The sequence below is a fragment of the Dasypus novemcinctus genome, chromosome 13 (genome assembly GCF_030445035.2).
Source record: "Dasypus novemcinctus isolate mDasNov1 chromosome 13, mDasNov1.1.hap2, whole genome shotgun sequence".
Taxonomy (NCBI): Eukaryota; Metazoa; Chordata; class Mammalia; order Cingulata; family Dasypodidae; genus Dasypus; species Dasypus novemcinctus.
Window position 1 is genome coordinate 45,897,782 of NC_080685.1, and position 27,115 is coordinate 45,924,896.

General features: G+C 35.4%; 1 protein-coding gene across 6 annotated transcripts in view; it reads left to right on the forward strand.

Moving 5' to 3' along the window:
• Positions 1 to 27,115, forward strand: part of DCAF6 (DDB1 and CUL4 associated factor 6) — a 173,157-nt gene that overhangs the window by 108,192 nt on the left and 37,850 nt on the right. For all 6 annotated transcript variants that reach the window (XM_012527431.3, XM_004464197.4, XM_012527432.3 and 3 more), the window contains 4 exons: positions 8,011 to 8,128; positions 21,747 to 21,862; positions 24,077 to 24,154; positions 24,416 to 24,734. In XM_012527431.3, coding sequence (XP_012382885.2) covers positions 8,011 to 8,128; positions 21,747 to 21,862; positions 24,077 to 24,154; positions 24,416 to 24,734 — 631 coding nt within the window. The remainder of the gene's footprint in view (positions 1 to 8,010; positions 8,129 to 21,746; positions 21,863 to 24,076; positions 24,155 to 24,415; positions 24,735 to 27,115) is intronic.

The window sequence follows — 27,115 nt, forward strand, 5'->3', positions numbered from 1 at the left end:
TAAAACTTTCATCTATAGAAGGAGACATGTAAATAATCAGAAACCAGTGAATCAGATTTTACTAATTCTAAGGTATCTTGGGAAATATTATATATTCCCTAAAGATTATATATTTTAACCAAATTTAAGTTTCATTTTAGTATTGTAATCTTGATAATATTGTGTCAACATTATATCTTAGAAAACCATTAAATGTACTTTGACAATTCTAATTTTTATTAAATAAGTTACTAATGATTGAAATTTAATTTATAATTGGGAAATACAATTTCAGTGTTCATCACACTGGAATTTATTTGTAAATATTGTATTTTCAATTTTAGTGAAAAAATAAGTTAGTGAGATCAGACTTCATTCCAAATTCTTAGAAATAAGTATCACTTAGTTTATAGAAATGAAGCAATTCCCTGCCTCCCCTAACCACAGCTACCAAACCTAGATTCTTCTAATTAGTGATAAATTTGATCTTTTAGATATTAAACTCTGTTTAATTTTCTTTCCATATGCTTAGTTGTTCTAGTCTCCTGCTAATCAAACCAGTATCTCTTTTTTGTGCCAAACATTGCTTTAACTAATTTTTATATGTTAGTTTACTTAATTCTCACAACTTTATGAAATAGGTACTATTATTGTCCCCAAATGAGGAAACCAAGGCAAAGATGACACACAACCAGTAAGTGTTAGAACTGTGATTCAGATCTGTGCAGTCTGACTCTGGAGTCTGTTAAAACCACTATACTTTGCTTCATCTTACATTAAAAACAGATGACGAAAAAATATGGATAAATGTGATGGTGTGATAAAAGGAGAAATACAGGGTGCAGTGGGAACTAACAAGGTTGAACCTTCATCTCCTGTAGTAGGGAGCCATGTCTGAGGAAGAGACATTTAAACTGACATCTGAGAAATATATATGAATACGTTAGATGAATGACATTGTATAAAGGGAAGCATGAATAGCTCTGAGAATTCACTTTACAATGACTTCATTATGACTGCAAATGCCGTAACTCCAGGAACTTGGCAGGGCTCAGATTGAGAAGGACCTCTTGGTTTGTATTTTAAAAACAGTGGGAAACTAGTGAAGGGAGTATGGCCTGATCTGGTTTGTTTCCAGTAGAGTATTGAAAATTGATGAGAGATTAAATCATTAAGGAAGGTCTCCTAGTAATAGAGATTTTGACATAATGATAGAATTAAGGTAGAAGAAATGTGAGGAGACTTAAGAAATATTTAGTATGTATAATTTACAGGACTTGATGATGGATTGATTGAGACAAGTGGCTGAGGAGGAGAAGAAAGTATAAAGTACAGTAACAACTCCAGAATTTCTATATGGGGACAGTTTAGTGATGACATTGCGGTTGGAGGGTACAGGTCCAGGACATGTATCTTGAATCTGTTTTCACATAACAAATAAACTATTTTAGTCTAGATTATTTGTTTAGTTATGGTGATTTGGGAGGAGTATTGATAGAGATTACCAGGTGATTTTTCTTGCTACTGCAAGGGTAACTTAGGTATTTTTTTAATTGAGCACAGCTAATTAGGTGGATACTTCCTGAACTAAGTAACACCAGGAAAGGAGTAAGATCCTGGAAGAGGTTTCTAAGAGGAGATGTAGAAAAGGAGCTCAGTTTTGAACATGTTGAATTTGAGTGCCAGTGTGAGACACCCATGTGGAGAAGTCTGTTAGGCAATTGATTGTATGGATATGGAGCTCAGAAAATGTGTTAGAACTAGAGAAGTAAATTTGAATTGTGTGCAAGTAGATGGTAATTGAAGACAGAATAGATTAAATTAACAAGAAAGAAAGTTTAAAATGAGAAGAAGCGAAGATCTCTAGCAGATTTCAAAAAAAAATAGAGAAAACTCAAAGATTTTGCTAGGGAGAGAGAGCTGGTAAAGGAGACTGAAAATGAGCAATCGTGTAGGTAGAAAGCAAAGTAGAACTGTCGTGTAATGAGATTAAGAGGAGAATTTTTTAAATATAAGAGGGTTGTGCTGCTAATAGGTCAAATAAGATGAGTTCTAAAATTCCTCCACTAAATTAATTAGTGTGGTAGTGATTGATCTCATCAGTGAGAGCAATTTCACTAGTGACAGAGAGGCCAGATTAGAGTGGGAAGTAGAAAAAAATGGAGATGGAAAGTAAGGAAAACATTTTCAAACCAATAAGCAAGAAGGAGAGTAGCTGGATGAGAAAGTAGGTCAAGGGAGTGTTTTTCTAAGTGATCTACCTATTTGTTGGTTTTCACAGTCACATTTTAACATTATTTAATCATAATTATGACAAGTTTGATTTTTAAAAAAGAAGAGAATATACCCGAGGAAACAGTCATGAAAAGAAATTCTGGAAGTAGATTTTCACAGGGTATATATGCCATATGGGCTGGATGTGAGCATCTTTACCTGTATTTTTCCTATACCATTCTCCCTCCAGACTCAAAGTTAAATAGCAATAGAGCCTTTTACAAATACTGACCTATAATACTAATAGTTCTGAAATACTTGGAATAGTGTGGACCTAGGTGGCAAAGGGAAAAATAACTACCATGTGTCAACCCATAAATTCTCCATATCAGTGGGAATACGAGAACAGACACAAATATAGATCCACAATTTGAATCTGTATGTATTCCAGCCCTACGTGGAAGTCCAGTTCATATTCCTATGTTATGTCATGAAAAATGTTCTTTTTGATTAAAATTATTATAATTGACATAGAGGTTGAGTTTTGATTGCCAGGAAGAAATTTTAAGAGGCTAGACGATTATCTTGTTTTCAAATGATTATCTAGGAGAAATTTTCTAATAAACATCAATCAATACTGAAGTTGCATTTTGTTCAGTTTGGCTTTAATAAAATAGTTAACTGCTACATTTTTAAAGCCAGATCTGCGCTAGTGAGAACACTGATTTTTAGCTTGAAATGCCTGGCTTATAGTCATATACATTGTAGATAGGTGTTCTCTGTTAATAATTTACTCCTAGAAACAGTATTTTCACTTTGAATCAGAATATCCCTACCTACACACATGATTAGAAGGAGAACTGGATATATTATAGTCTGAGGTCTTCAGAAAAGGTACACAGTCCTGATCTGTTAAAATGGAAAATTTTGCCATTGACCTAAAACCACTAAAGAAATTTACCTTTTCTTCTGCCAAGTAGGTTGGGACCCAAAATTTGGGGAGAAACTTGAATTTTCTAATTGACATGCCTATATTTTTCATAGAGGATTTTGCCGTATATCTTACATCCTTTCAGATTTCATTTTTTAAAATATTTGGCATAAGAAGTGAGAAATGTTGCCAAGTTCTTTGTTTAATTGAAAACGCCTTAGGAAAAGAATATATTTATATATTCTATGGGTTACTTAATTAAGCTACTATAAATGACTAATGTGTGATTATACAGTTTATAATAGCAACCCAGCAACAGAAAAAATGTTGAGCATGGTGATTTTTGAAAGTTAATTATTGTTGCCATATCCTAGTTAATTATCTTCTCTTTGATTACTTTGTTTATACATAGGACAGTTTTCAGAGATATCCTATCTAAAAGTCGGCATATCCATATGAATATTTAGATGATGTATAAAACTAATTACCAAGATAACATTTTGTGTTACCCATAGCACACAAATTTTTGTTACATCTTTGAACATGTCTTTTTGGAACTACAGTTAATTATAATTTCATAGCAGAAATGCATAGATTAAATAGTTTGAAAATTATGCATTAACAAGAAAAAAGTTAATTCGTGATTCTTAAGTGGAAAACTGGGAGGATATCTAATTAAATACATAACAATTCAAAGAATTATATTTGAGCCCACTCTTTATTTTCTGACCCAATGCACTGTTCTGACAGGGCTCTTACACTGTTTCTGGAAAGGATCTTTTAAACTTGATTTCCAGATTCTCATGTATTGACTGTTTATTTCTAACACTGAGAAGTGAAGTCCATTGTAGTATATTAATGTCTTGATTTTTGTGTGATGGTGAAAATGCTTCTGAAACATGCGTTTTAAATAGATGGTAGTTTGCCTAGATAGAAACCACTCTAAGTTGCTGACGTGATCAATTGTTCTTAATATTTATAGTTATTAAGCAATAGAGAATGGCCATCTAAAAACTTCACGCTATTGAACAAGTTAACATTGAAATTTTTCCCCCTAAATTGCCATTGTACTGAGTGCACTACATATAAAATATTCTACTCTTTTTAGAGGAAGAAGAAATAGTCAAATCTTTGAGTGCCCTGGAAGAAGATACAAAGTAGTTTCTTTATACTCTAATGCTGAAATGCCAATTGTGGCTACCAGAAACTTTAATTTTATTAATGTTGCTGATATGAATTATGCATCATTTCTGCTGAATAACACCACCAACAATTGATATTTCTTAACTAGAACAGTAACTTATTTAAGCAGTCTTGTTTTCTTCATTTTTTGTATTCATTTTACTCCCAAGACAGTCTGGTAAGTAGGAACTTAATATATATAAGAAAGTGTAGGTAGCTGGAGAAAAAGACCTTGCTCATTATCATCAGTTTCATTATCTGTGAAATGGGTATGTTAATACCTACCCCAACTAAGTTTAAAAAACAAGAATACATACACACATTTGAATACACAGTAATGTTCAATAAGTAGCAGTAGTATTATGATGGTGGTTTCTATATAAAGTCATTGGGTGTTTAGGTAAAGTTCTAAATTCTAATGGTTTTGTAAGGCTTTGAATAATGCAGTTGTTAAAACAATTGTTTGCCAGTTTAACTTCTCACAAATAGAGCAAATTAGGGAAATTTAGAATGGTTACAAATATTTTTTCAAATAAAGTAATTGTAAAACAAATTTAAGATTTTTCTTATACACACTTGTAGCTTAAAATATGTGTTTTATCACAATCAAATAGTAAATGCATTCACAGGTAGGCCAGGAATCTACATTTCAAAATATTTCAGCCCTGGTAGATTGTATATGATCAAGCAGAGGAGGATTAAACTAGGAACGGTAGAAAGGAACAAGCTTAGGAAATGAATTCTTTCCCTTGGGATATATGCTCCCTTTAATACCTCACTTGAAGAAACCAGGTTCTGCATTGTATAGTGCTTCTGCCAGAGACACTGCTAATTTATGTGCAGTCTATAAAGAGATAACTAGACTCAGGGGTCTGATTTTTTTTACCTAACAGAAGAGTTCATTATATTTATAATAATGAGTCAGTTTTACACAGGCCGATGAGCTCAATTCAATAACTTGATTAAGTTCTGCAAACTAACAGGCATAGATTAAATGAATAAGCCATGTTTTATGTACTTTACAAAACAAGCATTATATTTCTGAGCGATTAAATAAGAACTTTGTAATAGATACCTTTGGAAGAAAATTATAATTACATCAGTCATCTCGGGAAGCTTCTTTCATTTAACAGCTCTTTGTTTACTGTATTCCTATAGTCATAGCTTATAAATATCTATAACCTTCCTTTAATTTTTCCAAAAAGGGAAGTTTTGATATAGCATTTAAATTCCACAAAACTTCTTAAAACTTACACTTCCAAAAAGTGGATGTAAGAAATTTAGTACTACAATTCTCTCACATCTGATTTTTTTCTATTCCTTCTTCATGTTAAAAGAGAAATAAATGGCAAAGCATATTATAAAATGTTACAAGATATAATAAAAGAACTAGCCTCAATTCTACCTCTCAGTTTCCTGGATCATCTAATCTTTTAGCTCTCTGTTCCCAACAATTCCACGAACCTAAAGATGACAGTGACTTTGTGAGCACTGGTACAGAAATTTCAGCGTAAAAAAAGGAAAAATTATGTGATGAATGACTAGCAAACAGCAAATTTTTCAAAGATGTAGGACAGATGTTTTAAAAGTCCCATTTTTGGATAGTTTTTTTGGTAAGATAAAGGTGGTTAATTCAGTTATTTTAGCAAAATACCATTTGGTAAAATACTTCCTCCAAAATAATATTGAATTTTTGAAAGTTATATGGATTTTTAATTTATTTCCAGCAACTGTTTATAACGAGGACATATTTATGACAGAAATAGTACACAAGCAAAGTCATTCTATTGTTTAGGATGCCAGCTTTATAATTCACTCTTATATTTTCATATAGCAACTTTATCAGACAGGATTTCTTATGAAAGTGAAGTCATAAGAGTTGATACTCCTGAGTTTATCATCTTGGCTCTTCATATCCTGGGGAATCATTTTTCCTTTCTACTACAGTTCTGTATTTACTGACTGCTCTGATGTCTTAGAGGGAATGAAAACAAATGTATATGTTCTTCACTGCAATATAAAGTGGACCTACTACCCAAAAATCCTGAGTAATTTTGGTTTCATTAATTACTGGTTTTTTATTTGTTAAGGGAGGGAGCCTATTTGTAATGTTCATACATCAATCCTTGAATTGGTTTTCAAAACAGTTATGTCAAAGAACTTTCTTCTGCAAGCGTTCTGACAGAAATGTTTTAAATTTGTATTCCCTGTATATTTTGATATTTTACCAAGCTGTTATTCTTCATAAAAGGAAAATTTGAAAACCCAGTTTAATTTTGTCTTTGAATATCCTTGTATATATTTTTTTCAGGGAGTGGGTCTTCTAAGTGGTCTATATCAATTTCTGTAGAGTTTTTTTTAATTTACCATTTTACAAAGATTTTATATATTGATCATCCCCTATAGACTCTAAAGGTGAAACTGCTATTTCCATAATTAAAAAAGCAAATTCCTTGCAAGGTTAGTCAGAAGTAGAAGCTGAAATATACTAAAATTTATGATCATATAACAGAGTTTTCAAAAATAGCAAAATACCTTCTCTCTGCACCCCAAAAGTGGAGGCTGTAATCTCTCCCTTAATTAAGAGTCTGTGAATCTGAAAGAACAGAAAAATTTGGTAGCATTTATTTTAGCAATGTTTTTGCTGAATAAGCTATTTTGGAACCCTTGCATATTGCTCCTTTTGTTGCTTAGGAAGCCAATGTTAGTTTTTTGTTTTGTTTTGTTGTGTTTTCGGAAAATTCCGGGGATTGAACCCAGGTCCTAATACATGGGAAGCAGGCATTCGACCACTGAGCTACATCTGCTCCCCAATGACAGTCAGTTTTTTCATTTGTTTGTTTTTAGAAAGTACCCGGGAACAAACCTGGGACCTTGTACATGGGAAGTGGGCACTCAACCACTTGAGCTACATCCACTCCTCAGTTATTCCTTTTTTTTTTTTTAAGATTTATTTTTATTTATTTCTCTTCCCCCCACCCCCACCCCCAATTGTCTGCTCTCTCTGTCCACTCGCTTTGTGTTCTTCTGTGTCCGCTTGCACCCTCAGTGGGACTGGGAAACTGCGTCTCTTTTTTGTTGCGTCATCTTGCTAATGTCAGCTCTCTGTGTGTTCAGCACCACTCTTGGGCGGGCTGTGCTTTTTTCGTGTGAGGTGCCTGTTCTTGCAGGGCACACTTCTTGCACGTGGGGCACCGTGCCCCGCTGTGGCATAGCACTCCTTGTGTGCGGCAGCTCTGTGCGTGGGCTAGCTCACAGGTCAGGAGACCCTGGGCATCGAACCCTGGACCCTCCCATGTGGTAGGTGAACGCTCTACTAGTTGAACCACATCCACTTCCCAGTTACACTTGATGCTATAGCAACTGAAGAATAAAATCATGAACATTACATTAAATAGGAGTACCAATTTATAATATATATCATTGCATGTTAATATTCTTTTATTCTCTGAAGACTATCATTCTCAAATGTGTGTGATTCCCATCTCAATCAAAAGTGAGTCATATACACAAGAATGTGATGTAATGCTACATTTAAATATAAAGATTGTTCTAAAACACTTATCTTTGTACTGTGAGGACCATAACAGATGTGAAAAAATATCTTGAGAAGGCAATCCAAACTAAGTTTTATAAATTTTAGGAAATGTCATCTTTTTACTGGTTTCAGAGACTTTTTCAAATGTTTTAAACATAATTTTCAGATAACAATAATGAAAAGCTGAGCCCCAAACCAGGGACAGGTGAACCAGTTTTAAGTTTGCACTACAGCACAGAAGGAACAACTACAAGCACAATAAAACTGAACTTTACAGATGAATGGTAAGTTAATATTTTTGTAAAGATGTTCTTAGCCATTTTTTAAAGAATTGTATTATATATTCATTTTTAGCACTTAATTGTTTTTATGTTTGGTTTTTCGCATGAAGCATTGATTCTCAGACTTTACTGTGTTCCAGAATTATTTGACGAACTTATTAAAACATAGGTTACTTTGCTACTCTTAGAGTTTTTAATTTAGTAGGTTTGGAGTAGGATCTGGGAATTTGCATTTCTAATAAATTCCCAGGTGATGTTGATGTTGCTGACCCTGGGACATTTCCTAGGATATAAATACAGAAAATAAAAAAATAATCACCCGTAGGCCATTAATGCAAAAGTAAAATATCTAACGTTTTAGCACTTTCTCCATCTTGTTCCTATATACAGGTGTATGTATGATTTTTGTTTTTAGTTTTAAAACATGATTTTAGTAATATTCTATTTTCCCTGCATTTGTTTAACTTTATAATAAATATTCCCACATTACTTAGTTTTCATAAATATTACATTACTAGCTATATAATATTCAAATGAGCATAGCATGATTTACTATTTCCTTTTCATTACGCAGTAAATTTGTTTACAAAGCTTTTTCGTACCTTCAAAATTATTTCTTTGACATGTATTTCTAGAAATGAAATACATCTAGGTCAGAAGATGTTACCAAAGTATTTTTAGGAGGGTTTTCTCACATTACATTTCACCCAGCATAACATGAAATGGTGTGTTTTATTGTCTCCAGGCCAATGTTCAACATATTCATTTATTTTTAACTTGCATATTTGATTTTAAAATTATTTCAATTTTTATTTAAGGTTGGAATTTTTATTTATATTTAACAGTCATATATGTGCTCATTATATTTCTGCTTATATCTATTGTCCATTAATCTAATTGAATCTTAAGTTTTTTTCCCATCAGTTTTTTGTGTTTTTTTGTTTGCTGAAGTTCTGGGACCTTGTATGTGAGACGCCAGCATTCAACCACTGAGCCCATTGGCTCCCCTGAGTTGGTTTTTTCATTTGTTTGCCTGTTGTTTGTTTTTTTGTTTTTCGGAGGCACTGGGAACCAAACCCAGGACTTCCTATGTGGAAGCAGACTCTTAACCACTTGAGTCACATCTGCCCCTCCCCCCATCAGCTTTCATGTTTATATTCTTTCCCACTGTCTTGTGACCTTTGGATTGAGACAGCATCCCAAAATAGATTTTGTTACAATTTACTGGTTTCCATGTCTGTTTATGAATATATGTGTTTTATATTAAAATCTTTGATTTAATAGGATTTGCAAATATCTTTGAATACTTTCTATACTCCAGGGACTATTTTAGATACTGGCATGTCAGGGAACAAAATAGATAAAAAACAAAGGACAACAAAAAACTCTTGCCCTAGTGAAGCTTACATTCTAGGAGAAGAAGACACAAAATAACTAAGTGAACTCTTTAGTTTGTTAGAAGGTGTGTTTACTATGGAAGAAAATAGATCAGAGTAAGGGTGATTGGTAGATTTATGGAAGGGGCAGGTATCATTGAGAGAATGGATTTGGACAGAAATTTAAAGGATGAGAAGGAGTGAGCCATGCATATATACTGAAGAAGAGCATTCTAAGCAGGGAAAAGCTAATGCAAAAGTCCTAAAGGCAAGAGAAGACCTCATATGTTTAAGGATTTTTTTTTACCAGTGTAGCTGCAGTGGAGCAACCAAAGGAAACAGTAGTAGCAGATAATATCACTCAGGTAAGCGAGGAGGAGTTGTATATTATATGTAAACCATTGTAAAATCTTTGGCTGTCACTCTGAGAGAAATGGGAAGCCATGGGAGAGTTTTAACTAGTGAAGGAATCTCTGACTTCCTTCTCTAAAGATACCTCTGGTTTCTGTCTTGAGAGCAGGCCATATGCAGGCAGTGCTAAAAGTCAGGAGATCAGTTCAAGGGCTATGGCGTATAAGAGAGGTTATGTGGTTTGAACCAATATGTGAACAATGAAGGTGGTGAGAGGTGACTGAATTCTGTGTACGTATTAATATTTGAAGATGCAACCAATAAGACTTCTTTATGAGCTTTACTGTTTGACCTTGACATTTTAAAAACATGATTTCAGTGGCCCTTTTTATAATCAGATTGTCATACTTATTCTTTTTTCTTTTTTCTGTTCTCATATTGCTATATAGAGGGGCTGATTTCTTATAATCCCTATCTGAAAATTTTTCAGAAAAAAATTAGTTTCACTTTTCTTCCTCTTGTTTTTTGTTTTTTTTTTTTTTTTTTTGAGGTACCAGGGGCAGGAATTGAACCCTGGACCTCACATGTGGGAAGGTGATACTCAACCACTGAGCCACTTCAGCTCCCCTGAGTTGGTTCCTTTGTTTGCCTTTTGTCTTTTTTTGTTTGTTTTTAGGAGGTACTGGGAACCAAACCTGGGACCTTCCATGTGGGAAGCAGGCGCTCAACTACTTGAGCCATCACTCCCTGGTTTCACTCTCTCTCTCCCCCTCCCCCCCTGCCAGTTGTCTGCTCTCTGTGTCCATTCGCTGTGTGTTCTTCTGTGTTTGCTGTGTTCTTGTCAGCGGCACTGGGAAACTGCGTCTCTTTTTTGTTGTGTCATCTTGCCGCATCAGCTCTCCGTGTGTGCGGCACCACTCCTGGGCAGGCTGCACTTTTTTCATAAGGGGCGGCTCTCCTTATGGGGCACACTCCTTGTGCATGGGGCTCCCCTACATGGGGGACACCACTGCGTGGCAGGACACTCCTTGCGTGCATCAGCACTGCACGTGGCCACAGCTCCCCATGAGTCGGGAGGCCCTGGGTTTGAACCCTGGACCCTCCCATGTGCTAGGCGCACACTCTGTCAGTTGAGCCAAATCTGCTTCCCTGGTTTCACTCTTGAATACTACTTTTCCTTCTCTAAAAACTTAGCAATAAATATTATTCCCACATTCATCAGTTTCTTATTTCTTTGTAAAAAATGTAATTAGTAATTATCATTTTCCTGATTAAGGGAATATTTGATTTTCATTGCAAAAAAATGAGAACATTCAAAAAAAAATTCAGTCTTTTTTATCTTTGCCAATATGGTGTCTTGCTTTATTTTAGTTTCTTTAATGATGATGAAGCAATAGAGCATACTGACTAAAAGCTTGGATTCTAGCATTAGACAGACCAGGCTTCAAATCCCAGCCTTCGTATTTATTGACTTGACAAGCTCTTGAGCCTCTCTGTATCCTAGTCTATTCCTCTGTAAAATGCACATATTTAATAGGACCTACTTCAAAGATTTGTTGTGAGGATTTTATGAGATCATGTACAATAAAGTATGTAGCACTTAGCATATTGACTGGCACATGATAATTGTTAACTACATTTATGGGTGGTTTTTTTTTTTTCATTTATAATCCTTTTTTTTTACTGTAAGTTTGATACTACTATCCCCTATTCATTTCTTTTTTAAAAAAGCAGTTTTGAGATGTATTCACATACCACATACTCATCCAAAGTATACTATCAATGGCTTTTAGTATAATCACAGATTTGTGTATTCATTACTATAGATGATTTTAGAACAATTTCATTACTCCAAAAACAAAAACTCCACACCTCTTAGCAGTCACATCTCAGTACCTCTATCCTTCCCCACTAATCTAATTCAGTCTTTATGAATTGATATGTAGTACATTGTGTCTAGTTTCTTTCACTTAGTATAATGTGGGAGTTTTTTCCCATATAGTAACATCTTATTAACATACATTTGTTCAGTTTCAAAGAAAAAGTCTTATATATGTACTATTATTAATTAATTATTAATTATTACTCATATTCATATTTTACCTGAGGTTTCACTATGCTATACAATCCCATCTTCCATTTTTTAGCTTTCCTTTTAGTACTGTACAGGTCTTAGACTTTCCCTTTTCAACCATTGTCACACCCATACAATAGCAATGCGAGTTACATATTTTATGCTTTCATCTTTTATACTGAATCTCAAAGATTAACCTTTTATCAATTCTTCCCAGATTAACCCTCTGCTTTCCATTCATAACCTTATTACATTTTCTGATGACCTATATTCTCTTTACTAACAACATGAATTTTTACACAGTATATTTAGTTCATAATAGTTCAGTCATACGGTATTTGTCCTTTCATGTCTGACTCACTTCACTCAACATAGTGTCCTCCACTTTTATCCATGTTGTCATATACTTCACAACTTCATTTCTTCTTACAGCTGCGTAATATTCCATCATGTTTATATATCACAGTTTATTTACCCAGTCATCAGTTCTTGAACACCTGGATTGTATTTCCATCTTTAGGCCATTGTGAATAATTCTGCTGTGAATATTGGTGTGCAGTGCAAATTCAAATTGTCTCACTGCTCTGTTTTTCTGGGTATACGCCTGGTAGTGATAATGGCTGGGTCACATGGTAAGTCTATGTTCAACTTCCTTAGGACTGCCAAATAGTCCTCCACAGTAGTGTACCATTCTGTATTTCCAGCAACAGTGAATAAGCATTCCTATCTCTCCATATCCTCTTGAACACTTTAAGTTTTCTTTCTAATAGTGGCCAATCTAATAGGTATAAAAAGATATCTCATTGTTGCTTTCATTTACATTTCCATAATTGCTAATGATGTTGAACATTTTTTCATGTGTTTTTTCACCATTTGTATTTCTTTCTTGGACAAATGTCTATTCAAGTCTCCTGCCCAGTTTTTAATTAGGTTGTTTGTAATTTTATTGTTGAGTTGTAACATCTCCCTATATATCATGGATATTAAACCATTATCAGATATGTGATTTCCAAATATTTTCTCCCATTGAGTTGGCTACCTTTTCACCCTTTTGACAAAGTCTTTTGAAGTGCAAAAATATTTAATTTTGAGGAGGTCACATTTACCTATTTTTTTCTTTTGTTGCTTGTGCTTTGGGTGTAAGGTCCAAGAGACCACCACCTACCATGAGTCTTTAAGATGCTTCTGTACATTTTCTTCTAGTAGTTCTATGGTCCTAGATTTTACATTTAGGTCTTTGACCCATTTTGAGTTGATTCTTGTATAGGGAGTGAGATATAGGTATCCTTTCATTCTTTTGGTTATAGATATTGAGGTCTCCCAGCACCATTTGTTGAAGATACTAGTTTGTCTCATTAACTTGGCATTGGTAGGTTTGTCGAAACCAGCTGGCCGTAGAGGTGTTTATATTTGGATTCTCAATTTGATTCCACTGATTGATGTATCTTTCTTTATGACACTACTATGCTGTTTTGACCACTGTAGCTTTGTAATATGTTTCAATGTCAGACAGTGAAAGTCCTCCCATGTTGCTCTTCTCTTTTAGATTGCTTTTGGCTTTTTGGATGCACTTTCCCTTCCAAATGAATTTGGTAATTCCCTTTTCTATTTCTGTAAAGTAGACTGTTTGATTGGTATTGGATTAAATCTATAAATCAGTTTGGGTAGGACTGACATCTTTACAATATTTAGTCTTCCAATCCATGAGCATGGAATGTCTTCCCATTTGTTTAGGTCTTTCTTGATTTCTTTTAGCATTGTTTTGTAGTTTTCAAATATAAGTCCTGTACATCTTTGGTTAAATTGACTCCTGGGTATTTGAGTCTTTTTGTTACTATTGTAATGGAACCCTGATTTTCTTCCTCAGATTGTTCAATACATTTACATTGTAGATGTAAAGAAATATTACTGAATTTCACATGTTGATCTTATATCCTGACACTTTGCTGAACTCGATTATTAGTTCAAGTGGCTCTCTTGTAGACATTTCAGAATTTTCTAAATATCGGATCATGTTGTTGGCAAATAGTAAGAGTTTTATTTCCTTTTTTCCTATTTGAGTGCCTTTTGTTCTTAATTTTTTTCTTGTCTGGTTACTCTAGCTAGAACTTACAGCACAATTTTGAATAACATGTTGACAGTGGGCAACCTTATCCTGTTCCTGAAAGCTTTCAACCTTCCCCAGTTGAGTATGGTGTTGGCTATGGGTTTTACATATATATACTTTAGCATATTGAGGAATTTTTCTTATATTTTCTGTCTTTTAAAGTGTGTTTATCAAGAAAGGATGCTGGATTTTGTCAAATACCATTTTCACGTTGATCAAGATGATCATGGTTTTTTTTTCCTTCAGTTTGTTAATGTGTATTACATCCATTGATTTTCTTATGTTAAACTACCTTTGCATACCAGGAATAAATCCCACTTGTTTGTAGTATATAATTCTTTTGCTATGCTGTTGGATTCTATTTTCAAGTATTTTGTTGAACATTTTTCCAATTTTGTTTATTAGAGAGATTGGTCTGTAATTTTCTTTATCTTGCTTTGGTATTAGGATGATGTTAGCTTTTAAATTGTGTTGGTTAATTTTCCCTCCCTTCAATTTTTTTGGAAGAGTTTAAACAGGATTGGTATTAATTATTCTCAAAATGCTTGGTAGAATTGCCCTGTGAAGCTGTCTTGTCCTGGACTGTTCTTTTTTGGGAGATTTTTGTTGACAGTTTCAATCTCTCTAAATGTGATTGGTGTGTTGAGTTCTTGCGTAGTCATCTAGGTTGTCTAGTTTGTTGGCATACATTTTATTTCTGTGGGGTCAGTCACAACTTCCTCTCTTTCATTTCTGATTGTATTTATTTGCATCTTCTCTTCTTTTTTCTTTGTTAGTCTAGCTAAGGGTTTGTCAATTTTATTGATCCTCTCCAAGAACCAGCTTTTGGTTTTGTTGATTGTCTCCACTGGTTTTTTTTTCTCTCTCTCAATTTCATTTATTTCTGCTCTTATCTATATTATTTCTTTCCTTCTACTTGATTTGGGATTGGTTTGCTGTTCTTTTTTTACTTTTTCCAGTTGTTCAGTTCTTTGATTTTCGCTCTTTCTTCTTTTTAAATATAGGCATTTAGGGTTATAAATTTCCCTCACAGCAGTGTCTTTGCTGGATCCCATAATTTTTGTAAATTTGCACTCTCATTTTCATTTGTTTCAATATATTTTCTAATTTCTCTTACAAATTCTTCTTTGACCCACTGATTGTTTTAGATTGTGTTGTTTAGCGTCCACATTTTTGGGAATTTTCTGCTTTCTCAGCTATTATTGATTTCCAGTTTTATTCCATTATGATTTGAGAAGATGCTTTCTGTAACTTCATTCTTCTTATCACTTTGAGATCTGCCTTGTGATCCAAAATGTGGTCTATCCTGGAGAAAGATCCATAAGTATTTGAGAAGAATGTACAACTCCTGGTTTGGAATACAATTCTTTTTTTTAAGATTTTTTTTTATTTATTTCTCTCCCCTTCCCTCCCACCCCACCCTCCCCGCCCCAGTTGTCTGCTCTCTGTGTCCACTCGCTGTGTGTTCTTCTGTGACCACTTCTATCCTTATCAGTAGCACCGGGAATCTGTGTTTCTTTTTGTTGAGTCATCTTGTTGTGTCAGCTCTCCATGTATGTGGCGCCATTCTTGGGCAGGCTTCTCTTTCTTTTGCACTGGGCAGCTCTTCTTACGGGGTGCACTCCTTGTGCATGGGGCTCCCCTACACAGGGGACACCCGTGCGTGGCAGGGCACTCCTTGCGCACAGCAACACTGTGCATGGGCCAGCTCCACACGGGTCAAGGAGACCCGTGGTTTGAACCGTGGACCTCCCATGTGGTAGGCGGACACCCTATCCATTGGATCAAATCCACTCCCCACAATGTTTTGTATATGTCTTTTAGGTCTAGCTTGTTTAGGGTATTGTTCAAGTTTTCTGTTTCCTTATTTACCTTCTGTCTAGTTGTTCTATCTAGTGACGAATGGTGTATTGAAGTCTCCAACTATTATTATAGAAATGTCTATTTTTCTATAGACATTTGGTTTTGCCAAAGTTTGCCTCATGTATTTTGGGGCACCCTAGTTAAGTGAGTTTTTATGTATGACTGTTATTTCTTCCTGGTGGATTGTCCCTTTTTATTGCTATAATGGCCTTTTGTATCTCTTATAACTTTTTTTTTGCATTTAAAGTCATTTTTCCACTATTAGTGTAGCCATCCTGCTCTTTTCTGGTTAGTGTTTGCATGGAGTATCTTTTTCCATCCTTTCACTTTCAAATGGTTTGTATCCCTGGGTCTAAATTGAGTCTCTTGTAGGTAGCATATGAATGACTTATGCTTTTCTCTCCACTTTGTCAGCCTGTATCTTTTGGTTGGGGAGTTTAACTCATTCATATTCAGTGATATTACTGTTAATGCATTAAATACTTCCACAATTTTATTATTTGACTTTCCTATGTTATAGGATATTGTCTTCTTTTTACTCTTTTGGGTATCCTTTCTGCTATTCTTGCCTTTTACACTCTCCTCTAAACCTCTCTGTCTTGTCTTTTTCTTTCTGGCTTTAAGACTACCTTTAATGCTTCCTGCAAAGGCAGATTCTTTTTTAAGAACTCTCTTAGTTTTTTTTTGTGTGAATATTTTTAACTCACCTTTGTATCTGAAGGACAATTTGACCAGATAGAGTTTTTGGTTGGCAGTTTTTCTCTTTCAGTATCCTAATTATGTCATACCACTCTCTTCTCTCCTCCATGGTTTCTGATGAGAAATCCACACTAAGTCTTACTATGCATCCCTTGTATGTGGTAGTTTGCTTCTCCCTTGCTTCTCTCAGAATTTTCTCTTTATCTTTGACGTTTGGCATTTTGAGTAGTACGTCTTAAAGTAGGTCTATTAGGATTTTTCTGATTGGGGTACAACTGCTTCTTGGACATGTAAATTCACTTATTTTGAGAGTTGAGAAATTTTATGCCATTATTTCCTCAAGTACTCTTTCGGCCTCTTTCTCCTCTTCTCTCCTCAAACTTCCAACACATGTGTGTTATTGTTCAACTCTCTGGGCCCCTTCTCATTTTTTTTCCATTCTTTTCCCTCCTGTTCTCTCTTTTCAATTCCAGTTCTGTCTTCTGCATCACTTATTCTTTCTTCTGTCATTTTGAGTCTGCAGTTGTACACCTCAGTATTTTTTGATCTCCTGTATTGTGTCTTTCATTTCTAATAGCGCTGTTATTTTTCTATTCATGTTTTCAAGTTCTTCTTTGCGTTTACCTAGTGTCTTCTTGATGTCCTTTATCTCTTTAGCCATATTGTCTTTCAACTCATTGATTTGATTTTGGAGATTTGTATGAACCTCATTGATTAGTTGTCTCAAATCCTGTGTCTAATCTCCGGCTGTCATATATTCCTTTGCTTTGGCCATGTCTTACATTTTCTTAGTATGTCTTGTAATATTTTACTGATGTCTAGGCATCTGATTAGGATGATGAGTTTACTCTGAGGCTCAATTTTTCTCTCGTATAGGAATTTAGTGATTGGAGGTTGTGTATTATTGTCATTCTTTGATTCTTGGTTCAGCTTGTTCTAAGTCTTTAGGATTTTTCCTGTTAGTTGCTCAGATCCAGGCTATGGACCCAGTAATGGGTTTCAGACCTATTTCCAAGGGCCTTGGGGAAAAGGAGGCTCTAAAAGCCAAATAAAGCCTCTCTTATTTGTGTTTAATGCCCTCACATGCAATTTTTTGGTCTGCCAGCAGGTGGCAGTTTTCCGACTGTCCTCTCAGTTCAAACTCTGGTCAGAGTGTGTTCCCTGCAACGACTACCACAACAGTGTAACAGAGCTACCTGCCTTGAGGCTGTTCAGAACCTCATAATTCAAACTTTCTCAAAGGCTATTCTCTAACGTTTGCTGGCAGTCCCTTCCTTTTTCCCAGGTAGGAAATAATTCCACTCCCTTCTGTATCCTCAGCAACCAGTCCCATAGGGAGTGTTATTGAAAGGGTTGAATCTCTTTAGTCCTGTGCAGGCTCCCAAGGCAAAAATGGCACAGTCCTACCTGACCGGAAAGTGCTCATGGGACACAGCAGACCAGATTTGTTGGCCAAACACTGAATCAGCCTTAGGCTTCGTCTCTCTCTCTCTCTCCCTCCGCTGCCCACCCCCTCCTTTTCTGCGGAGGTGGATTCTTGCAGCCCCCTCTTTCCATAGCTGCTGGCCAGAGGCCAGAGAATTGAAAGTTGTGTGCTCATAGGGTGGGGGAAGGGCACTGACAGCTGCCACTGCATGGTTTTTCCATCAAGATTCTTTTCCTGTGCCTCTCTCTTCTGGGAGGTATCCATCCTTCCCCCGGTATCCTAATTCCCAGAACATTTTTTTCCAAGCCATTTTTGCCTGTCTTTTAGCTGTTTTTCTAGGAGAAAAGTGAGTTCTGTGGCTCCCTGATTCACCATCTTCTCGGAAGTTCTACAATTATCTTTTGTTGTTCTTGTTTTGGGTATGAATTTTGGATTTCTTCAAAATTTCAAACAGAAAGCAAATGAGAAGGTGAGGTTGAAACTGATAAGCTACAACCTGGGATATGAGTGTTTAGCCAGACAGAAGGAATGAATGGTAATGAATTCCATCTAGAAACTCTAAAGTTCCATAAGAAAGAGGGAAGTTTTAGAGCATATTTTTCTTTATAATTGTTTAAGTTCTTCGAAACACAGTCCATTAGAGCTTCCTTCTGCTTTTCCTCCTACGATTCCAGCATAAGGCATTTATTCTTGGAGATTTAGCCAAGAGTTTATAGGAGGACTCTTCCAGATTACCCTCCCCACCCCCCTAGGTTAGGAGGCCCTATCACCACAAAAGGTAATTAAAATTCTTTCCAGTGTTTTGAAATAAGTATAGAAACCCAAAGTTATTGGTTGAAAAATGTGTCCATTCCCCCTGATACCTCTGCTTTTAAAAGAAGTTAAGACAAGGTGGTAGAGTTTCTAACATCTGTCTTCTGGAATAAGGGCCAGGAGTTGCATTGTGCTCAGAAGCCCCATGAATCCAAGCATATACTCACCCTTTCCAAAAACAAGCACAAACCTGGTTCTTTTAAATTACTTCAAAGTTTAAACCAGAGTTGTACCAAAATGAAAATAATCAGTACTCCTTTGGCTGGATACAACTTCAGACTTTATGTACATTTTGTGACTTTGTATTCCCATGAGTTTTTCACCTTGTATACCTGTAATATTTTAAAAAGTACATCTAACTGGGCATGTTTCCATTGTGACATCTGCCTTCTGTGAACATCTGTGTCATTATTCCGTAAGTTATAAAGATGTTCTTTGCCATTGCAGTGGATGAGATGAAACTTTGATTTTTTTTTTCAATTATGAAGCTCTTAATTTGATGAGGGAAAAAGTTTTGAGGCCATGAAAATGTCCAAACCAAAGGATCATCATGGTAATTCTTTCTTCCCAAAGACTGGCTACTGGCAATCCTTGACTTCTTTGCTACATGCACACTGCTGGTCTTTTCCTTTCCTTCTTTCTGGGTTTTGTTGCAATTATGTTTTGTAAATTGCCTTTCAGGTCCTTTGCCCAGTTTTTTTTTTTTTTTTTTTTTTTAAGATTTATTTTATTTGTTTCTCTCCCCACCCCCCCCACCCCCCCACCCCCCGCCTGCCCCAGTTGTCTTTTCTCTGTGTCCATTTGCTGCGTTTGTTGCATGTTCTTTCCTCTGCTTCTCTTGTTGTCAGCGGCACAGGAATCAGTGTTTCTTTTTGTTGCGTCATCTTGTGTCAGTTTTCCGTGTGTGCAGCACCATTCCTGGGCAAGCTGCGCTTTCTTTCACACTGGGTGGCTCTCCTTATGGGGTGCACTCCTTGCACGTGGGGTTCCCCTACACAGGGGACACCCCTGCATGGCAGGGCACTCCTTGCGCACATCGGCACTGTGTACGGGCCAGCTGCACACAGGTCAAGGAGGCCCAGGGTTTGAACCGCAGACCTCCCATGTGGTAGACTGACGCCCTAACCACTGGGCCAAGTCTGCTTCCCTGCCCAGTTTCTTACTGTGGTGTTTATCTTTTTTCTTACTGATTTATAAGAGCTATTTATAAATTATGGAACTAAGTGAGAAAAATACCTTTTTTTTTCACTCATTGCACATGTATTTTTGCAGTTTGTTTTTAGTCTGTCAATTTGTGATGATTTTACTTTATAATTTTTACTTGTGGTCTCATGCTTACAAAATCTTTGCCCTTCCCAGGGGTATGGAAAAATTTTTCTTTTAATTTCCTCTTATACTTCTGTGATTTTATATCCAAAATTAGGTATTTAATCCTTTTAGATTTTAGTTTGCTATGAGTATGTGGAGAGATGTAGCTTAGTTTTTCTATATGATTGTTCCTTTGTTTCAGTACCATTTATTGAACAATATTCATTTCTCTGTGATTTAAAATGCCATATGTTAAATTCTTACATTTATTTGGTTACTGTGTCTTTTCCAGTAATACCTATATTCCTTCATCAGTACTATAATATATCTGAAACATCTTAACTGTTGCACACTGAGCATTTTATCCTTACCTAAATCATAGCATTCTTTGAGGAAAACAAAAAGATTGGAATTTCATGTTAGCTTTACTTTACCGAGATAGCTAAATATTTCTTCCTGTTTAAAATGAAATACATGTTCATTGGAAAAAAATTTCCAGAAAATAGAAAAAGATATTTTTTTTAAAGAACCTGCAATAATCCTACAGAGATGATAATACAGATGCATATACTTCCTGACATTTTTATTTGTGACATACACATGTTGATATATATTTTTATTAAAAATCATATCATACTATACATACATTTAAAAAAATAAAATTGACTTCTGCAATTAACCTAACAGGTTTTTTATGAAATTTTATTAAAATTCATTTGCAGTTTTTACTAAGTCACTGCTATTTGTCTATAGTGAACTTTTAAAAAGTTTCTGTAACTTTTTAAAATATATATCTTTTATTTTTAAAAGATACATAGATCACACAAAATCTGCAACTCTTTTAAGTTTCTTTTTCTTCACATTTATTCTAAATTCAAGAAATGTTACATTCCTGTGAATTTAATTTTATTCATAGTCAGATTGTTATACATTTGCCTCTGTAATCTTCCTACTCATTTCCCTCCTTATACATGTAACATGACTGTCGCAGAATACTCATTGGTATTCTGCTATAGCCAGAAATGTTAACAGAATTAGGGTTATCATCAGGCAGATATTAACACTAAAACAAATCATAACTCTAGCCTACAAAACCATTATACCCAATCACCTACCCTAATTGAAAGATGAAACAAAGCTGAAAGTTCTCCACAGAAGACAGCTAAAGACCAAAGAAATGGCCAGGGTTCTGTTCAAGTATTAATTTAAAAATAGTCTGGAACAACACAGTTTTCAAGGACATGTGACCAAAGTCTGTAAAACCATTAAGAATTTGGATATGGTGAATCATCTGTAGTGAGGACAAGAAAGGATGCAGTGTCATTAAGTTAAAATTCAACAGAGAGACATAGAAATACCTGGTAATAGAAGTATCAAAGCAGTGAAGAAGCAGTCCTTTCATATTTATAAATCTTTTAAAGTGTGTTAGAATAGTCATTTTGATTTTTTAAATGATGTTTTGTGAGTACTTACAAAATAATCCTAAATTCTGTTTGTAGTCTGAGATTTTTCATCCATTTCTCTAGTTGCAAAATATAAAAATTTTCATGGAAGTTCACATTTATTAACTTCTTGGTGAACTACTTCTCTTGTTTTGATAATAGGAGCAGCACAGCCTCAAGTTCTAGAGGAAATGGGAGCCATTGCAAATCTGAGTGTCAAGAGGAGTCCTTGGTCCCACAAAGTTCCATGCAACCACCAAAAGGAGACAGTGGAACAAGTAAGGTGCTATTTTACTTTTTTATTCATGGTGGGAGAGGTCCAAATTACTTTATTTGAAGAAATGGTACAAATGAAAGAACTTGGCGTGAATGTTGATAGAATTTATGAAAAAGGTAAACCCAGTACATGCACTGTGATGGTGACCACAGAAGTCACCATCATGGCTATGGGAAAGCCAGCCTTAGGCTTAGCTCACATAATCACTGTTTCCGAGGGTGTGTTTGTCAAAAAGGTACTGACAAGCCAGATTCTGTGGCCCCCATCTTGTGCAAGGTGGCGACAGTAGTCACCCAGTTCTTTGATGGATTTTACCTGTTCATTCAGGTAATGAGTCTCGAGGTCACACAAGTGGGGTAGTTTTTGTCAGTGGCTAGTTTGTGCAGTTCCAGTAGTAAGTGATTCACCCTTTTTTCCAAGTGTAAGGCACACTGCATTTCACTCTCCCAGTCCTCATATTTTGGCTGAAGGAAGGAATCTTGAAGGAAGGAATCTTGAAGGAATCCTGAAGGAAGATTCGGTCTCCTCATGGGTTCTGAAGCTTCATAAATTGCCCAGCATGTTCTTTTTCCTCGTAAGACTAGTGAAGAAAATATTTGGCACAGTTCTTCAAAGACACATCATTACGGTTAAAGTAGTAAGACACCAACAGGTCTACTAAAGAGGCATAGAGCTCCAGATTGATCTGGTGGTTGGTGAAGTCCTGGTTGTAGTTCTGTGAGGAGGACCTAGTCGTCCTGGTGGGCTGCTGAGGAGAAGTGGAGCCAGAGTGGTGGCAGGGCCTGAGGGTGCTGTGAGGTGTTGAGGAGGGCTGGTTTGGAGGGCCAGCTGAGGGGGTGTCAAGCACTAGGTTCCATTCAAGCACTCTTAAAGCAGGAAACTGCAGCACTTGTCTGGGAAAGATGCCATGCTTTTGACAAAACCCCGACTCTGAATGTTCACCTGTTTTTCAGTTCCCTCCAAGTCAGCATTTTTTTTCCTCTCTCTTTTTTTTTTAATGTTACATTCAAAATATATGAGGTCCCCATATACTCCCCACCCCCCTCACCCCCTCCTCCCACACCTACAACCTCTTTCATCATCATGGAACATTCATTGCATTTGGTGAATACATTTTGGAGCACTGCTGCACCACATGGATTATGGTTTACATTGTAGTTTACACTCTCCCCCAGTCCATTGAGTGGGCCATGGCAGGACAAACAGTGTCCAACATCTGTCCCTGCAGTACCATCCAGGACAACTCCAAGTTCTGCAAATGCCCATTTCTTACTTTAACAAATTACTTTTACTCTGTAGTTCAGGTATTACCATTTATAGACAGCAGGTACAAAAGGTAAGTAAGGCCTTAAGCTATTAAGATGGGGAGTCATAGTAAAGCATAGTTTCCTTCTATGGACACAGTGGTCAGGATAGGTGGGGGACATACTGTAAATACTTAGTCTGAGAGTTTTAGTTTGAATTGTCTTTGCCATTTTTATACTTACCAGTGAAATCCAGAATGTCAGTCTTAGTCCTTTCAAAGAACATAAGTTGTTTATGGGAATGTAGGGGAGGGAAGGGAAAGGAGGGTAAAATCTAAACAGGTTATAAGTGAATCCTATTTCATACATGAACTACTATTTTAAGGAATTTTTCAGAATGCTTATCTAGCATATCGTATGAAATTAAGTGAAAGAGGTTTATAAAAATTATGTATAAGACTACTGTCTGATAAGCAAATGCCCAATTAAGAGCAAAAGAGACTGATCCATGGGTTCTTACAGTTAAATCCCAGAAATAAGTATTTTCAGTGGCCAAAACAGAATTTATGATAGAATCACCTTTTCCATTTGCTCATGATAGTTCAGATAGTACCAAAAGCATGATAAAGGGGCAGAAAAATACTCGGTTTTAGGTTTAGATTTTGGGAATGTTTTAAGAAAAGCAAGATCATTAAAGTCAGCATGAGGAAAAATCTAAATCAGGGATTTTTCATATACAGAAAAGAAGTGTTAGAATTGTTCTTCTATGATAATGTTTGCATAGTTTTATGTCCACATATATTTTTGCATTGTAATGGGTGGGGGTAGGGAAAAGTAGATATATCTGAGTATCAAAGGGTTGTAGCTACCCAGAAAAGGTTAAGAACCTATCCATGAGAAAACTGGACTAGTAAGTTGATATTTATTTTTCTAAGAAATTTTGGATTTGATGATCTTGTTTATTTACAAAGCTCCTGAAGAATTTTCAGAGAATGTGACAAACTATCAAGAAGCCACATCTGTAGAAAACACAGTTCAGAACCCTAAAGGTGAGTTGTCTTGCTCTATTTAGATAATTGCCTTATGTGGGAAAATAAAAAAACCCTGATCTATTAAAGGTAGTCTCTCTAGAATTAGAGCCATTTTCAAATATCTTTTGGACACTTCCTGTGCTTGTAGGGGAATTGGACTTCATAATAGAAACTTAACTCTGAAAATTTTAATATCAATTTTCAAAGTCTGTCACTTTTGAAATTAAGTTCAATAATGTTTGCCACATGTCCAGTTGTTACTACTTTATTTTCTGACAGCACAATCAGATAAATTCACATCTGAGCCATTGGAGTCCAGCTCAGGAGAAAGGAAAGACCTCAATCTTGGCAGATCTTGTGTGGTTCCTGAAGAAACCACTTTGTCTGAAAAAGGCGAGGAACCAGAAACTTCAGATCAGCCTAGCACTGAAAGTGCCAGCAATCAAAATGTCACCAATCCTGAGCCACAAACAGCCATCGGGCCTTCAGTTCATGAGGAAACATCAGCTAGGGACTCTGCTCTCCAGGACACAGATGACAGTGATGATGACCCAGTCCTGATCCCAGGTGCAAGGTATCGAGCAGGACCTGGTGATAGGTTAGTAAATTTTCAATTAGTATGATATTTTAAAAATATAATTCACAAGACTGTTTGAAGTCACATGAGGGAGTCTCTCCCATTTTTAACACTAAATTGTTTCCTCTAAGGGTATCTCAGTTATAGAAATTCACAGAACTTTTAAAACTATAAATGCTTTCGCATAATACGTTTTCTGAGAAAACTGTGCATTAAGAGTGGAGTAAAAATACTCCATTGCTCTTTATCTCCAGCACTGAGGCTTGCTCCTCAGGTTACAGATCAAGGGAAAAGAAAGTTGGTGATGACCAACAGCTTATTTATGAGGTCAGATTGTCCTATTTGATGCTCTGTTTTACTATTTTTATATTGACCATGGATTGGAGTAGTATGATTTTTTTCTCTTTTTGAGAACATATTTTTCTTTGATTCTACTAAACTTAGTGACTCAATTTAGAAAAGGAAAAATTCTACCAGTTAATATTATAGATTGAATAAAGAATTTAATTCCTAATATGTTCTATTATTATTAATAATATTTCCATTTTAAATTTTATGGTGTCATTTATGGTGTCAAAATGTAAGGATACATTTTTTCTTTTTAGTAGATAAAATCTACTAAATCTTTTAAAGTACAGAGCATTTCATACTTACAGAAAACTATTTCTACAATTAATGGGATCAAATCTCTTTGTAAATTCTCTCCTCTTCCAGGGACTTAACTCTAGGTTTATTCTAGTTCAGACAGGAGTGAAATTTGATTCAAGCCATTTCATGTATTTCGGGACTCAATATACTGCTATTTATTAAATATTCTGTCATTTCTGTTAACTGAAATATATAATGAAGATTAATTTATCTTTGAAGAGTGGCAATGTTGTATCATAGTCAAGAACATATTGGCTTGGGTTTGAATACTGATTTCACCAGCTGTGTTCTCTCAAATTGTTTACTGTCTCTTAAAGGCTTGGTTTTCTTATCTATAAAATGGTGTGCTTACCTAGAATTGTAAGGAGACTTAAAAAGAAACAGCAACTGCCTATGTATCTACCTGTCAATCATAGGGCCTCCTGAGAAAGCACTAAATAAATGGTAGTTGTTTTAAACAATGGAGATATTCTATGTGGTTACTTAGAAGATTTAAAAAAGTAATTATGGTAGATTGGCTCTAGGGATAAGGACTGATGGAGGACAAGCAAAAATCCTGAACCTTATAGCCTGCAGTTCAGTGAAACTGCCTTTTCTTACCTATGAATGTATCTTTATCTTCCTTTAGTAATATTTGTAAAGTGTTTACTTTGCAGTGACACTGTTTTTAAATATAAAGCAAGTAACCTTTTCCTATATTTGGACTTAGAGATTTACTAAACATCTTCTCTTTACCTGCCACACATTAGTCCTTAGCATATTTGGTATACATTTTAGATAAGTAAACAAAATTTAGTTCCGTTTATTTCCATACCCAGAGGGTATCCCCTAGAATATCACTATCACTTTATGTGTACAGATAAGGTTAGCAAATTTAGCACAATTTGAAAGTCAAACTTAATGGTTTCTAAAACCAGAATGGAGAGCTAGGTTCTATAGCTCATTTAAGCATGTACCTTTATGGCCTTCTATTTTCCTAAGTACACACATATCCTTGTTTTTTTTTCCTATATTTAAGTTGCTTAACCATGATACCAAGGTCATAATTGAAAACAAAAATTAAGTATCCAAATTCTAGTAAAATGGCATATCTCTGCCTAGATTTGTTTATTTAAACTTTTAAAAAATGTTTTCTTAATGGATATTGGACACTTGCAGAAAATCACAGTAATTTAGCATCTTCTACTGGGCTAATTATAACACTTATATGCTAAACCTGCATTATAGCTAAAGAAACAGTGGTGCTAAGCAGGGGTTTCATATATTCTAGACATAAAATTAGAAATAAACAGTAGTATAGCATTAATAAGAAAAGAGGATTTGGGAAAAGTAGGTTCTAGAGAATGTAAAAAATGTTTTTATCCTTAATTTGGAGATATTACTAGAAACTGTACTATTTTCTATAGAACTTTATTATTTATAATTTTCTTGATATTTAGATGATATATATGTTCTAGGGATTTCTGCCACAAAGATCGCTCTGGATAGCCCCACTGACCCAGAATTTGTTGGCACTGAACCAGCATCTTTTAGAGTAGAGATGATCCAAGAGAACAGCCACTTCATGCATGTACTCCTGAATTTATACTCTTTCATGGTTAAATCCACATTTAAATCCATCTTTGGTTCCACATTTGCTTCCATGCTTTTTTCTTAAATGTCATTTACTATTATTTATATGTAGTTTAGGTATTTAGATTTTTCCCATTTATTTTTTGTTGTTTTATAGGACATCATAGTAAATTTGCTAAAGA